Source organism: Gorilla gorilla, chromosome 4 (assembly GCF_029281585.2).
Source record: "Gorilla gorilla gorilla isolate KB3781 chromosome 4, NHGRI_mGorGor1-v2.1_pri, whole genome shotgun sequence".
NCBI classification, from domain to species: Eukaryota; Metazoa; Chordata; class Mammalia; order Primates; family Hominidae; genus Gorilla; species Gorilla gorilla.
In genome coordinates, this window is record NC_073228.2 from 152,410,631 (window position 1) to 152,425,039 (window position 14,409).

General features: G+C 39.4%; 1 protein-coding gene across 1 annotated transcript in view; it reads right to left on the reverse strand.

Moving 5' to 3' along the window:
* The window catches only part of HTR4 (5-hydroxytryptamine receptor 4), a 114,562-nt gene extending 100,727 nt beyond the window's left edge, over window positions 1-13,835 (reverse strand). Inside the window, exons 1-2 of the mRNA XM_063705977.1 lie at window positions 13,750-13,835; window positions 643-807 (exon numbers count right to left, since the gene is read on the reverse strand). Of these exons, the coding sequence (XP_063562047.1) occupies window positions 643-807; window positions 13,750-13,835 (251 nt within the window). The remainder of the gene's footprint in view (window positions 1-642; window positions 808-13,749) is intronic.
* Between the last annotated feature and the right edge of the window lie 574 nt (window positions 13,836-14,409).

Consider the following 14,409-nt stretch of genomic DNA (forward strand, 5'->3'; position numbering starts at 1 on the left):
AATCACCTGATGCATGTTAATAAGTATTGATGCTGAGGTCTCACCCCAGATCAGTTAGTTCAGGCACCCTGGGGAGTTAACACCTCTCCCCTCAAAGATTACCAGATAAAATACAGGATGCCTGATTAGATTTGAACTTTAGCAATAAATCACTTTTTAAATATAACTATGTCCAAAATACTACATGAGACATACTAATACCACCCGATGATAGTTTTTAAAAGTGCTTCGGGTGGTTCTAATTGCAGCCAGGGTTGAGACTGATGAAGTAGAAGTGCAAAAAACACAGGTTTAATTTCTAGATCTGTCCTTTGTCAGCCACATCTTCCCTAAACCATTAATAAAATGGGGAGGTTAGATTATATGTGCTCTCAACAATTGTATATATAGTGATCACAACTATAAACACATTTGACAAAGAAAAAAATGACAGGATGGAAATACACTGAAATGTTGACACTGGTTGTATTAGAGTTGTAGGATTAATTGCAATTCCTTTTTCTCCCCTTTTATTTTTAAAGTGTTGTTCCCATGAATGTTTTCTTTCTTAATTACAAATTATAATAGAAATGTTCACACCCAACTCTCTAGGGACAGCTCAGAACTCCCATGTTTCCTCAAAAGTTCCCGCCTGCTGCTCACCTGAGCTGCCTGTCCCAGCACACAGCCACCATCACCAGCAGGTTCCCCAAGATGGCCATCAGGATAACCGTCGAGAGAAACGTGAGCAGCACCACCTTCTCCACTGACCCGAAACCCTCCTCAGAACTGAAAGACACACACGAGCACAAAGAATTGAATGAAACTCTGGGACACAAGAAAGAAAATTCATCTTTTCATCATTGACCTTTAGAAAGGTAACCTCACCATCAGCTGATGACACATATATTTATCATGCATTTAATGTACACCAAAATCTGAACCTGTTGCTGACATTTTATCCTGGTTAGCTCCTACATAAGAGGAGTATGAGGCTTAGAGAGCTGACTTAACAGGTTATTTTCCATCCAAGCACTTGTGGCTTTCCTTCAGGGCATTTAGTTCAACTAGCATTCAGACATATGTAGTTGATGCCTGTTTTGTGCACCTACTCAACTAGATTGCAAAAGCTGAGTAAATGAATGATAGTAACTTTGCAACTGCAGGAGCAGCCCAATTTGGTCCAACTTTGTGTATAAAATGGTGAGTTTTGTTTTAGTTGCCATGGACCCCCAGGTTGCAAGTTAAACTGACCAGGCCCAGATGAACCAAGCATGCAACCACAGGGTGGAACCTAAGTGCTTGGACCAAGGCATGGGGACCAAATAAAGAAGTGGATGTCTCATGGCATGATCCACGATCCAATCATATAGAGGCCTAGCATCACCTTGTGGCATAATCCAGTCAGATCATACCTCTTGGCATTAACTTATCACAAGATCCAATCAGATCACACCTTATTACCCTCTGCCTATAAAACCTGCCACAGCCCCCAGCTCAGGGAGACAGATTTGAGCTTTGCCTCCTGCTTCCTTGCCGATCAACTTACAATGAAGCCTTTTTTTTCCTCAAAAGCCAGGGCCATAGTATTGGCTTCTATAAACATCAGCAAGGAGCCCACTGCTTGCTCAGTAGCAACTTGAACCGGTTGTTACTGAGCAAGTTACTTTGCATTCATACAGTTACTTGGCTTGAATGCAAAGCCATCTTGTTACAGTGTCCCATTCCAGCCCATGCAGAAGCTTCTGCTTACAGGTAGGTTCTCCCAGAGAAAAAAGATTGTGGTGTGATGGTTGTTCTTACATCAGTCCACCTGGACAAATTGAATTCAGATTCTGTGAAGTCTGTTGGAGAGATAGTAGCCAATAAATAAGCTCAGTGACTCCTTTCACCACCCTGATCATTTGTTTTAGTGCCCACAATATGTCATTGTTTTCCCAGTTCAAATTTGTGTTCTTGTCAAGTTCAGCATCTGATTTAGTCTACAAATGTTGCCTTCCCCATGTAAACTCAGCATTTTGTTTTATTAAGTTGAAAATGAAGATCCCTTTTCAATGAAAGCATGATATCTGCAGATTAATATTCAGAAGCTATAGGGATTTTAAAAACTTTTATAGTATAATAAAATGTTCTTTTTAATGAAGTTTCAAAGAATCTTAAAACTCTTAGACCAGCGGTGTCCAATCTTTTGGCTTCCCTGGTCCACATTGGAAGAAGAATTGTCTTGGGTCACACATAACATACACTAACACTAACAATGGCTGATGAGCTAAAAAACAAATTGCAAAAAAATCTCATAATGTGTTAAGAAAGTTTATAAATTGGGTTGGGCTGCATTAAAAGCTGTCCTGGGCTGCCTGTGCCCCGACAGGCCATGGGTTAGACAAGTTTGTCCTAGACCCAAACTCCACATTTGAATATGGAAAAACCAGGGCCCAGAAAAGAAGAGCTGACTTGTCAGAGCGTGCTAGTGGCTGGTCTGGGAGAGGCTGCTTGTCCTGTGAGCCCACCACTGAGAACACACAGTTCCAAAAATCAAGAATTCTCTGTCTTTCCTGAGCTCTTTTGACTGAAAATTAAGGTGCATGCCCTCTCCAAATGGAAGCAGCCTGCAAAATCCTGGCTTTGGCCTTGTCCAGAACTTCTGTTAAGCTGGCACAGAAGACAAGGGGCCAAAGGGAATGAGGAACCAGTCTGGCAGTGGTTGGAGAATGAGAAAGTCCTTCCATTCAGCTGAGAAGTATTTTTATAGGCAGATTGATAGATTATTTATGACTGAGGTTCAGATGAAAAGAAATTCCAGATATGCTTATTTAAATCACCCTTCTACACTTAACTTCTAACTATCAACAGGACAGATATCAGATAGGGAAGATTTAATTCAATGAGGAAAACTGTACACTTAGAAAAAATACCTTAATAGGCTGATGTGGCCACCAAAAACTCATTTGATCTTAGGTCATGTTAGTTGAGTTAAAGCACTAACAAAGGAGGTGATGGTGGTTCTCTTCCCTGTCCTTCTTAGAGACTAACGGCCCCCTTGAAACTTATCTCTTCCACCCCCAGGGCCTCTGTATTTGAGGTGCCTTCTTCCTGGAATGATTCTTCAGTGACAGACTTCTTGTCATTCAGGCCTCAGATTAAATTTAACCCCCAGTTAATGTACCACAGCCAACAAACATTTTTCATTTTCTTTACAGCATTTACTGTTATCTGAAATGACTTCTGTTATTGATTGTTGCCTGTGCCCCAGTTCCACAGATTGACTTTTGTTATCTTTTTCACTACAATCTCCAGTGTCTGGCACAATATCTAGTCTAGAGTATGTATTAATGTACATGAAATGCTATGTATTAATATTACATATGTAGATGATGCATTACATAGTAAGTGCTCAATTACTTGCTGATTCAGTGAAAGAGAGATATATTGTGCTCATAATGGTTATATTTATTATTCAATGTCTTTGAAGCCTGGTTGAAACTATAGAGATTTCACCTAGAGAAAAGAAGGCCCAGAGATGAAATGCAAAAGCTACTTGCAGCTATCTGAGCGCTGTCATTTGAAATAAGAGTAGATTCACATATTCATTCATTTAACAATTTCTGAGCACCTACTCTGTGTTAGGCATTGTTGTATGTCCTAGGGAAACAGCAATAAGCAAAACAGAGAGCAAAACCGACAATAAACAGATGCATGAGACAGTATGTAAGGTGCCAGCTGATAGTACAGTCCATGGCAAAAAAAATATCTAGGAGGGTAAGGAGGACTGGATGGCCTGTGGGGGATTGCAGACTGGCTATTTAATAAAAGATGTCAGAGAAGGTTCAATGATAAGGTTATCACAGGTTGTGAGGCTAACTAAGACCAGTGGGTGAACTTTAAGCAGTGGTTCCCAGCCTTACCTGCATATTTAAGTTACCTGAGGAGCCTTAAAAAATGCTGATTCTGGGAATCCACCCTCAGAGGTGCTGATTTAATTGGTCTGAGTTGCAGCTTGGATAGAGAAATTTTTAAAAGCTCCCAAGTGACTCTGATGTGTAATGAATTAGAGTCACTGACAGGGCGGCAAGATTTAGTACCAGATAATAAGAGCCTTCTAACAATTAAAGATGATCTGCAATAGCTTCCCGGTGTTGTTTTGTGTTCCCTGGCAGGAAAGTGTTTAAGAATACCAGAATGGCAACGAGATACTAATTTGCACTCATTAGGATGGCAATTATAAAAAATAAAACAACGAATAAAAAATAACAAGTGTTGGTGTGAATGTGGGGAAATGGAAACACTTGTGCATTGCTGGCGGGAATGTAAAATACTACAGCCACTGTGAAAAACAAGTTTGATGGTTTCTCTAAAGGTTAAATATAGAATGCCTATGTGATCCCCCAATTCAATCCCAGGGGTACACCCGAAAGAATTGAAAGCAGGGATACAAACAGACACTTGTATACCAACAGTCTATAGCAGCATTATTCACAAGAGCCCAAAGGTGAACACAGCCCAAGTTTCCATTAATAGATAAGTGAATAAATAGAATGTGGTACATACATACTACAAAATTTTATTTCTCTATAAAAAGGAATAAAGTTTGTTGTTGTTGTTGTTTTTGAGACGGAGTTTCGCTCTTGTTGCCCAGGCTGGAGTGCAATGGCGCGATCTTGGCTCACCGCAACCTCTGCCTCCCGGGTTCAAGTTATTCTTCTGCCTCGGGCTTCCAAGTAGCTGGGATTACAGGAATATGCCACCATGCCTGGCTAATTTTGTATTTTTGGTAGAGACGGGGTTTCTCCATGTTGGTCAGGCTGGTCTTAAACTCCTGACCTCAGGTGATCCGCCCGCCTCGGCCTCCCAAAGTGCTGGGATTACAGGCATGAGCCACCGCGCCCGGCCAGGAATGAAGTTTTGATACATGCTACCACATGGATGAACCTTAAAAATAAATGAAACAAATAAATAAGTGAAATAAATCACACACAAAAGGAGAAGTATTGTGATTCCACTTACATGAGGATTCTAGACTCAGAAAATTCATAGGGAAATAAAATAGAAAAGTAGTTATCAGGGACTGGGAGCACAGGTGAATGCGGAGTTATTATTTAAGAATTATAGAGTGTTTGGAATGATGAAAAAATTCTGGAAGTGGATAGTTGTAATGGTTGCACACCACTGTGAATGTTCTTTTTTTAGCTTTTTATTTTAGGTCCAGAGGTACATGTGCAGGTTTGTTATACAGGGGGTTTGGTGTACAGATTATTTCATCACCCATATAATAAGCATTGTTTGATAGGTAGTTTCTTGATCCTCACCCTCCTCCCACCTTCCACCCTCACGTAGGTCCCAGTGTCTGTTGTTCCCTTCTTTGCGTCTGTAATGTACTCAGTGTTCAGCTCCCACTTGTAAGTAAGAACAGGCTGAATTTGATTTTCTGTTCCTCTGTTAGTTTTCTTAGGATAATGGCCTCCAGCTCCATTGATGTTGCTGCAAAGGACATGATCTCATTCTCTTTTGGGGCTTAATATCACTAAATTATATGCTTAAAATGCTTATTTTATATATTAATAATAAATTTTATTATTTATATTTTAGCATTATATAAAAAAAGAATTCCTGGATGACCACATATCAAGATACTGTACAGGGCTCCTATATTGGGGGCAGGCTGGCCTGGCTGTTTTAGGTCGCTTTTTTGTCTATGGACTATGATTTAAACATATCCTTATAACATGAATTCTCCATCAACACCACCACTACCATAAGAATAATCTTTCTTATACTGTCTTTCCTCTTGTAAAAGAAGAAAACAGATTCAGAGCGTCTGTGATGAACATCTCTGGCTCCAGAGAAGGTACATTTTGAACCAAGTGGGAATGTCAGGGTTAGAGAGCACCAAGTTCAATGTAATGGTTCATTTGTGGCATGCCAATTAGGAGTTAGAAATAGCTTAACTTTAAACTAGGAGTGACGAGCAAAATTTAAGCATAGAGGAAGCTTTTTTAATTAGGCAGAACTGTCCATTGAACTAAAAGTAAGTCCAGTAATGACAATTAAAATAAATTCCAAACCACTTCTGCAAAATTCATGTTAGGACCTTGGGTTGCCTCTAACACCCTCAAGCAATCCTGTCAACCACAACTGGATAGCTTTCATCTGGCTGAAGACCTGTCCACTCCACTAAATTGGTTCGTTGACAGCTATTCTTATGAGAAATTTTACTTTCTCTTCTTTTTTGCTTTCTCTGTGATCTTTTGATCCATTAATAAACTCCACAAACTTGTGGGCTGGTTTTGCCATTTTCTCTGCTCTTCATGAAAGAAAATATAAAGACACAAATTCTGGGTAAATTTCCACATAGGTTAGTATATGTGAAAATGGACTGTGAATGATAAAGTATGATAAATAAGTGATTATTATTAATAATAATGATAGAGACAATAGCAAAGGAAATCTTAGGTTATACTTTGTCACACACACACACACACTCTCTCTCTTTCATACTTTCTGGAGAGTCAAGAACATTTTTTGTTGTTATTTATTTATTTATTTTTGAGACAGAGTCTTGCCCTGTCCCCCAAGCTGGAGTGCAGTGGCACAATCTCAGCTCACTGCAACCTCTGCCTCCTGGGTTCAAGTGATTCTCCTGCCTCAGCCTCCCGAGTAGCTGGGATTACAGGCACCTGCCACCACATCCAGCTAATTCTTGTATTTTTAGTAGAGACAGGGTTTCGCCATGTGGGTCAGGCTGGTCTTAAACTCCTGACCTCAGGTGATCTGCCCGCCTCGGCCTCCCAAATTGCTGGGATTACAGGCATGAGCCACCGCACCCAGCCTTTGTTGTTATTTTTTGTGGGCTTTTTGCACTGGTTTTGTTCATAAACAGCTGTATGACTTCAAAAAATTCACTTGACTTTTCTGAGCCTCAGTTTCTTCATGAATCAATTGAGAAAGTTAGATTAAATTTCTTATTCATCAAATATGTATTGAGTGCCAACTATATACCAAGGACTGTGCTGAGTACTAGATGCAATAGTAAAGAAAATGGACAAATTTCCTGACCTCATGGGGTTCACAGTATGGATGGAAACAGACATAAGCAAATGCACAATTAAAGAAATAAACACAGTTTGTGATCAGTTCTTCCCAGTTCCATTTCCCAAATGTTAACGTTTATATTAATCCACTGAGGATCTTGATAAAATGCAGATTCTGATTTTTTTTAGGCTGAGGCAGGGTCTGGGATTCTGCAATTCTCACAGACCCCTAGGCATTGCTGATGCTGCTGGTTCCTGAGTCACAGGTGGAGTAGCAAAGTATAAAAGGTGTAAACATGACATTATGATAGAAAACACGCTGGCTTAGAGAGAAGTGTTAGGTGGTTGGGAAACACTGGAGGTGACATTCAACTGAGTTCTGATGTATGCAGAAAATTGGGAAGTCAGAGGAACCAGGATAAGTGCATTGCATTCAAAGGGAAGAGCAACTGCAAAAGCCCTGAGACAGAAAAGATTTTTCATGTTCACTACCACAGGGGAAACGAGCAAGGGACTAAGCATCTGAGATGAACTCAGACAAGTAGTCCAAAGCCAGACCCTGAGGGCTTTTTTGTGCTCTAGGGAGAAGTTTATGTTCTATTGGAAGATCAATGAGAAGACACAGAAGTGATGTAAGCAGAGTAATGACATGGGGGCAGGGGTGATAATATGCCAGGGGTTTCTGCAGGAGTCCAGGTAAAAGAAGATGGTAGTTAAAAGTAGCATGGTGGCTGGGGAGATGGAGAGAAGTGGGTGGAATAAAGGTTTATTTGGGGAGTAAAGAGATAGATAAGAAAAATAGATTCCATGAGTGAGTGGGAAGAAGCACAAATAAACGCCATATTTTAGAATTGCATATCTGAATAAATGTTGGTACAATTTAATGAGATGGGTGAAACACATTAAGTGTGAGATACCTATAGGACATTCGAGTGAAGACGTCAAGTAGGCAATTGGATGTGTGTGTGTCTGGAGCTCAGAGGGATGACTGGGCAGGAGATATACACTTGGAATTGCCAGCACTTCTATGGGATTTAGAGAACTGAGGAAGGATGTGATCACCCAAGAAGAGGGTCAGGGTCTTGATGAACGGCAGTACTGAGATGTGCAGTAGAGAAGGTAGAACCAGCAGAGGAGACTGCGAAAGACTATCCAGGATGTTCTGGGGACATCAGATGAGAGTGGTATTTTGGAAGCCAAGAGGAACATTTCAAGTGAATATATGTATGTATATTATATATATATATATATATAATATATTATATCATACATATATTAGGAATATATAAATATATATATTATTGATGCTTCCCTGGAACTACTTCAAGACCACTCCTAAGAATGACAGGAAGCAAGGAGGCAGGGAAACTAGAGTACTTTTTCTCTTTATCTTTTTATGTATCGAACTTTGCAATAAAATTATGTTAGACCAGAGGGCTCCACCATTGCACCAATGATCTCCGCAGTAAGTGCCTCCTCTCCCACCTGTTAGGAGTGTCATGTACACAAGAAATATTCTTGAAAATATACACAGCACATCCACAAAAGATCCCATACTCCCTATCTAAGTATTTTTTTCACCCTTCCTGCCCAGCCCTGCACAGTCTTTTGCAAAGGAATTACATTTAAATTAAAGAAAATAATGTTTCATTTTCTTACCAATCAACAGTTGGGAGAAGAGTACAAGGGCATTCTGACTTACAAGAGAGCCTGTCTAAAATTGAATTATGTTTTTCTAGTGAGAATTTTATTAACCTTAAATGTAAGGTCCCTGTTGGTTTCTATACTGATAAAGAATGAATATTAACCAAGAGGGCCTTAACGTTCCACTCAGCTTGACTAAACTTTAGACAGCCTTCTTCCTGACTCCAGGCTCTGAACTCCCTTTTCTTAGAGCATTTACTTTAGAAAATTTGTAATTGCAAATTCTTTCTCTAACACTTTGAGATGTAAATGAAAGATACTCACCAGTTTTACAAGCTAGGACTGTCATTCTCAAGAACTTTTCCTTTCCCTTTGAAAGGAAATCATCAAGAAATATAGTGCTCCTATCTCTCAGTCTGTAGGAGCGAACAGCCTAACTTAGGTGGACACCTTGCTCCAAGTTGTAAAACCATCCCTTGTCGTGAAGATATGAGAAAGTTTAATTATCCTTTGGGTAAGGCTAATTAGGTAGCACATTAGGTAATCCCTTCCCCCCACTCTATTTCTTAAAATCTCTCCTGTTCTTTGTTGTAGTGAAGTTGAAGTCAGATTGCATTCTGGTCTCTCTCCCTATTGCCATAGCCTTGGAAAAGAAAAAAGTCATCTTTACCTGTTTAACTTCATCCAGTGCAATTTTTGTTTTGACAGTATACATCATTTATTACAAGTACAGATGTTCCTAGACTTATGATGGGGTTACCTCCCAGTAAACCCATTGTAAGTTGAACACATTGTAAATGGAAAATGCATTTAATGCACCTAACCTATAGAACATTGTAACAGCCTAGCCTACCTTAAATGTGCTCAGAAAGCTTACATGGGCCTAGAGTTGGGCAAAGTCATCTGGCAGCAGACTACTCTGTAGAGCGTAGGTTGTTTACCTTCGTGATCACCTGACTGATTGAGAGTTGGAGCTCACTGCTGCTGCCAGGCTAGGTAAGATGGTATCATACAGCATATTGCTATCCTGGGAAAAGATCAAAATTCAATATTGGAAATACAGTTTCCACTGAATGCATATTGCTTTTACACCATGGTAAAGTAAAAAATTCTTAAGTCAAACCATCATGTCGGGGATCATCTGTAATTATATGTGTGTGGCTTCTTCATTACCTTTATTACTGGCCATGAACAAAATCTGAGTTTAACATATAGGAGAGATAAACTCAGATAATAATCGCATTGCTAATATGACTTATGTAAATTGATTTTTCAAATACTTCTTTATTTAAAATAGAAATAACAGAATCCATGAGTATGTTGTTTTTCCTTATAACAAATAACCTGAGCAATACTATGTAATTGTTTTAAAGAATATATCATTTCCTTTAAATATATGCACTCTTTCCCCCTAGGTTTCTTGAGAGACTACACATACAAATGGACAATGGCCAGACCATGTGTAACAATAAAACTCCGATGGACAATCTCTGGCAGCCAGCCCAGAACGATCAGGACTTGTTCAATGACTGCGAGCTAGCTTCCCCCTTTTTTAACCCTCTTACCTGCTTCCAACTCAAGACTAACAACAGAATGCCAAAGACACTGCTCCCCAAAGCAATTACGTAAGATGCCTCACTGCTTTTTAGTGCACCTCCTGCTTCAATGTGCCAACAACCTCCAATCAGAAGATAGCAGAAGCCTTCTTTTCCCCACTTATAAAGCTTTTTTACTCCTCTGCCTGTCTTTGAGACTTTGCTAAATTCCAAGGATGGTGGCTGATCCTCTTGCTTTATCATGCTCTGAATAAATTGCTTGTTTGTTCTCATCTGTGTGGTCTTCATTTGTTTCCATATTCTAGGTGTGTTCTAGATGTTACACTTATTTGAAATCCTATATTTTGACTTAAGTGCAAATCCTTTCTGAGGGAGAAAATATTTCTTATGATTTGGCTTATATTACTTTGGGTTCTTGTAATAAGTTCTCAGGTCTCCCAGTTAACGTTTTTTCTTTTCTTTTTTCTTTTTTACAGAAAGCTTTTTTTTTTTTTTTTTTAAAGAGGAGGATTAAATAAGATAGTTTGCATAGCCTTATTCCATAATATGAAGCATCAGAGCAGTGGTGCTTCAAAATCACCAGCAAACACTAGGATCATCTGGAGGGCTGGGTTAAAATACAGACTGCTGAACCCACCCACACTTTCTAATTTAGTGCGTCTTGGGTGAAGATCAAAATTTTACATTTTTAGCAAGTTCCCAGGTAATGCTGATGTCGATGCTGGTCTTGGGACCATACTTTGAGGACCACTGACCTAGAACCTTACAAGGGATGCCCTTAATCTTAACCTCCATTCTGCCTTTGCAAATTATTTTCTTCTGCTTCTCACTTTGAAATGTCTTCCTTGGAAGTGGGTTGATTTTGACATTGATGTACTGAACACCTACCATATGGCAAACAATGCACCTGGAAGATTTTTCATGTTGGCTAATTCAATCTTCATAATTATCATTATCATGTGATGTAATATCATGATGCCCCCTTTTCAGAAGAGGCTGGAGCTCAGCATGGTTAAGAGACATAATATTTTGTAACTATTAAGTGGTGAAGCTGGGATTTAAACCCACATATTTTTATTGCAAGTCCAGTATTTCTCCTACTAAATTTTAAACATGCTTACTTAGAAGTGAATATATTTCCTTTAAAAAAACACATGCTAAAATTTTGCTTTTTGTCTAGAAACTTAAGACTCAAAATACTGATGATGACAGCTTAATATGTGTTGTAAAATGTGCTGGCTATAGAAAATGGTAGGAGAAAAAAGGAATAAACCTTATAGGATGGAAATTATATATAATGGAGTTTTTATGTAATTCTAAAATAATTCTGTCTGATTGTTTTTGAAAACCCTATAGACAAGGACAGGAGGGCAGGGAGGTGGTTGGTGCACAGCTGGTGAAGGATAGGTAGTTTTGAACTGCAAACATGCAGAGTAAAATTCTTGAGGCAAAATCTTAATAGACTTTTCAAGAACCTCAAATATCACACATACTGGGCATGAAACAAACTTCAAAGCCCAAAGAGGATCTGTCTGTATAGAGTATAATGGAGTTAAAAGCTGTAAGGAATACAAAGGATTTCAGGATGAAAGACACTGTTTTCTGAGGCCATGCCTGAATGTAAAGCCAAGGCAGGATAGATAGGCAAGGTGAGATCTACATCTGGAGAGATACCCACTGCTGCACAGCATGTTAATCATTAAGGATTCAATTCTTCTTGGAAATGAAATGCCAAATAATAATGCTAGTAAATTAGACCTCAGAGGTGGTCTCTCTTTAAGAAAACCCATTTTCCAAAAGTGGAACTGAGTCAACAGCTACAGAGATAGATTTCTTTTCTTTACAAGATCATTTTTTTCTTTATATGTGCACAGTCTAGGGTCTCTGGTTTGTGTTGAAAACATTTTTTTTTTTTTTACACACACTTGTTAAGGAATACACTCACCAGGCACAGAAATGTCTTCCTTTGGGGTAAAACACATGACATGTTTTCAATATTCGGCTGATCATTTCCTCGAAATTATTCCTGTGACTATGAGAAATTCAGCACAGGGAAAAAATGTGGACCACATATGCCCTCTCCACTTTGGTGAATCATTTACCCTAAGCATAAGCACTCAAGGAAAAGTGGACTTTCCCATACTCTGATAGTAACCTGCTCTCCATTCCTTTGCAACAGATGGCCTCTGTCACTAGGCCCAATTGCCAGTGGATACAGCTCTCCATATTTTGCCAGGATCTTGGTTTGCTGTTGCCAAGTACTATGGTTTCTCTTCTTACTTCTGCCTCTGATAATGCAAAAAATCCTTTGCCCAAAGGAGAGATGAAACAGCTCAATTTTATGCTGTTGCAGGAGTAGTCAAACAATGGCCATTGGGCCGAATCCAGCCTGCTGTCTGTTTTTATAAATAAAGTCCTAGTGGAACACAGCCACACTCAATCATTTATGTAGTTCCTCTAGCTGAGTTTACACTACAAAAGTAGAGCTGAGTAATTACGAGAGAGATTTCGTGGCCCGAAGAGAAACTTTACTCCCTTTATGACCCTTTATGAAAAAGTCTCATGACCCCTGCTCTTTTGTAACCAGAGATGTTTGGTCTAAAGAAGAACATAGCATTAAGATACAAAGACCTATAAGAGCCTAAAAGGAGCCTATTTACTGGGAGTCATTCATTCCTCTGGATTCTTTCACTAAGTGGAAAGCAACACCCTTCCGGTTGACCACGCCAGAAACTGAGCATCTTGCTCAGTTTTTTCTTCTCCTTTACCTAGGTCATTATCTACTTTGAGGATCTCTTAAATCCCTTCACTTCTCTCCAATCTGCTGTCAATACCCTAGGAGAGGGCTTCCTTTCATCTTCTCCTAGACTATCACAACCACTTTTATCCCACTAACTACTTTGTCTTTGTCTTCAAATTCTTAGTATATGAGACAGCTTAAATTTAACATGTCCAAAATTGAACTCTTGATTTCCCTAACCTCAAACCTGCTTCCCATCTGAATACATAGCAAATCTATTTCTCCAGTTGCTCAGGTTAAAAATTTGGAAGCCACTTTTACCAGGTCTCTACCTCTTCTACCTCCAATACATCAGCAAATCCTGATAGCTCTAACTTCATAATGTTTCCTGATCCCAACCCTTTACCAGCCATTCAATGTCATACCATTCTAGTTCCTACTACATCATGCTTCACTTGGTGACTTCAAAGGCCTCTCAGCTGGCATCCCTGCTTCCATCATTTCTCACATACAATCCACTCTTCACCCACTAGACAGAATGAGCTTTGAAAAATATTGAGATTGGAACATATCACTTCCATACTCACTGCCCTTAAGATGGCTTGTCATCTCACTAGGAGTAAACCCAGAGCCCTCACCATGACCTATGTAAATTTACAAAGCTGGCCGCTGGCTGCTTCCATCATCTCAACTCTCACCACTCTCTCTTTCCCAGGCTGCTCCCTCTAAGGAGACTTCCTGACTTCCACACTGTTCCCAGATGGTGCCAATCATGCATCCACCTCCACCATCCACCTCTCACCTGATGCTACCACCATCTGGATCTCTCCATCCAAGTGACCAGAGAAGCTCACCCTTCACTTCATTCAAGTGTCTGCTCAGATTCATCTCTGCAGAGAGGACTTATTTAAAACAGAACCTCCCCTCACTCTCTATTCTCTTGACTTGCATTATTGATTTTCACAGCTGTTACCTTTTATGCTCCCACACACACTAGAATAACTTGAATGTAAAATCACTGAAAGCAAGAACTTGGGCTGTTATATTCACTGAAGTATTTTCCAGCACCTTTTTGGTACTGTTTTACAGTACCTAGCACATAGTAGTGCTGTGAAAGTACAGTTGGTTCTCTGTATCTGTGGGTTCCACATCCGTAGATTCAACCAACTGTGAATCATAAATATTCTTTAAAAAATAGTGCCTGTATTGAGCATGTACAGACTTTTTCTTGTCATTATTACATAAACAATAGATATAACAACTATTTGCATAGTATTTACCATTGCATTAGGTATTGTTAAGTAACGTTGTTGAAGTATATGAGAGGATATGCTTAAGTTAAATGCAAATACTACATCATTCTATATCAGGTACTTGAACATCCTTAGACTTTGGTACCCCAGAGAGGTCCTGGGACAAATCCCCTATGGATACCAAGGGACAAATGTATCTGTGGAATGAA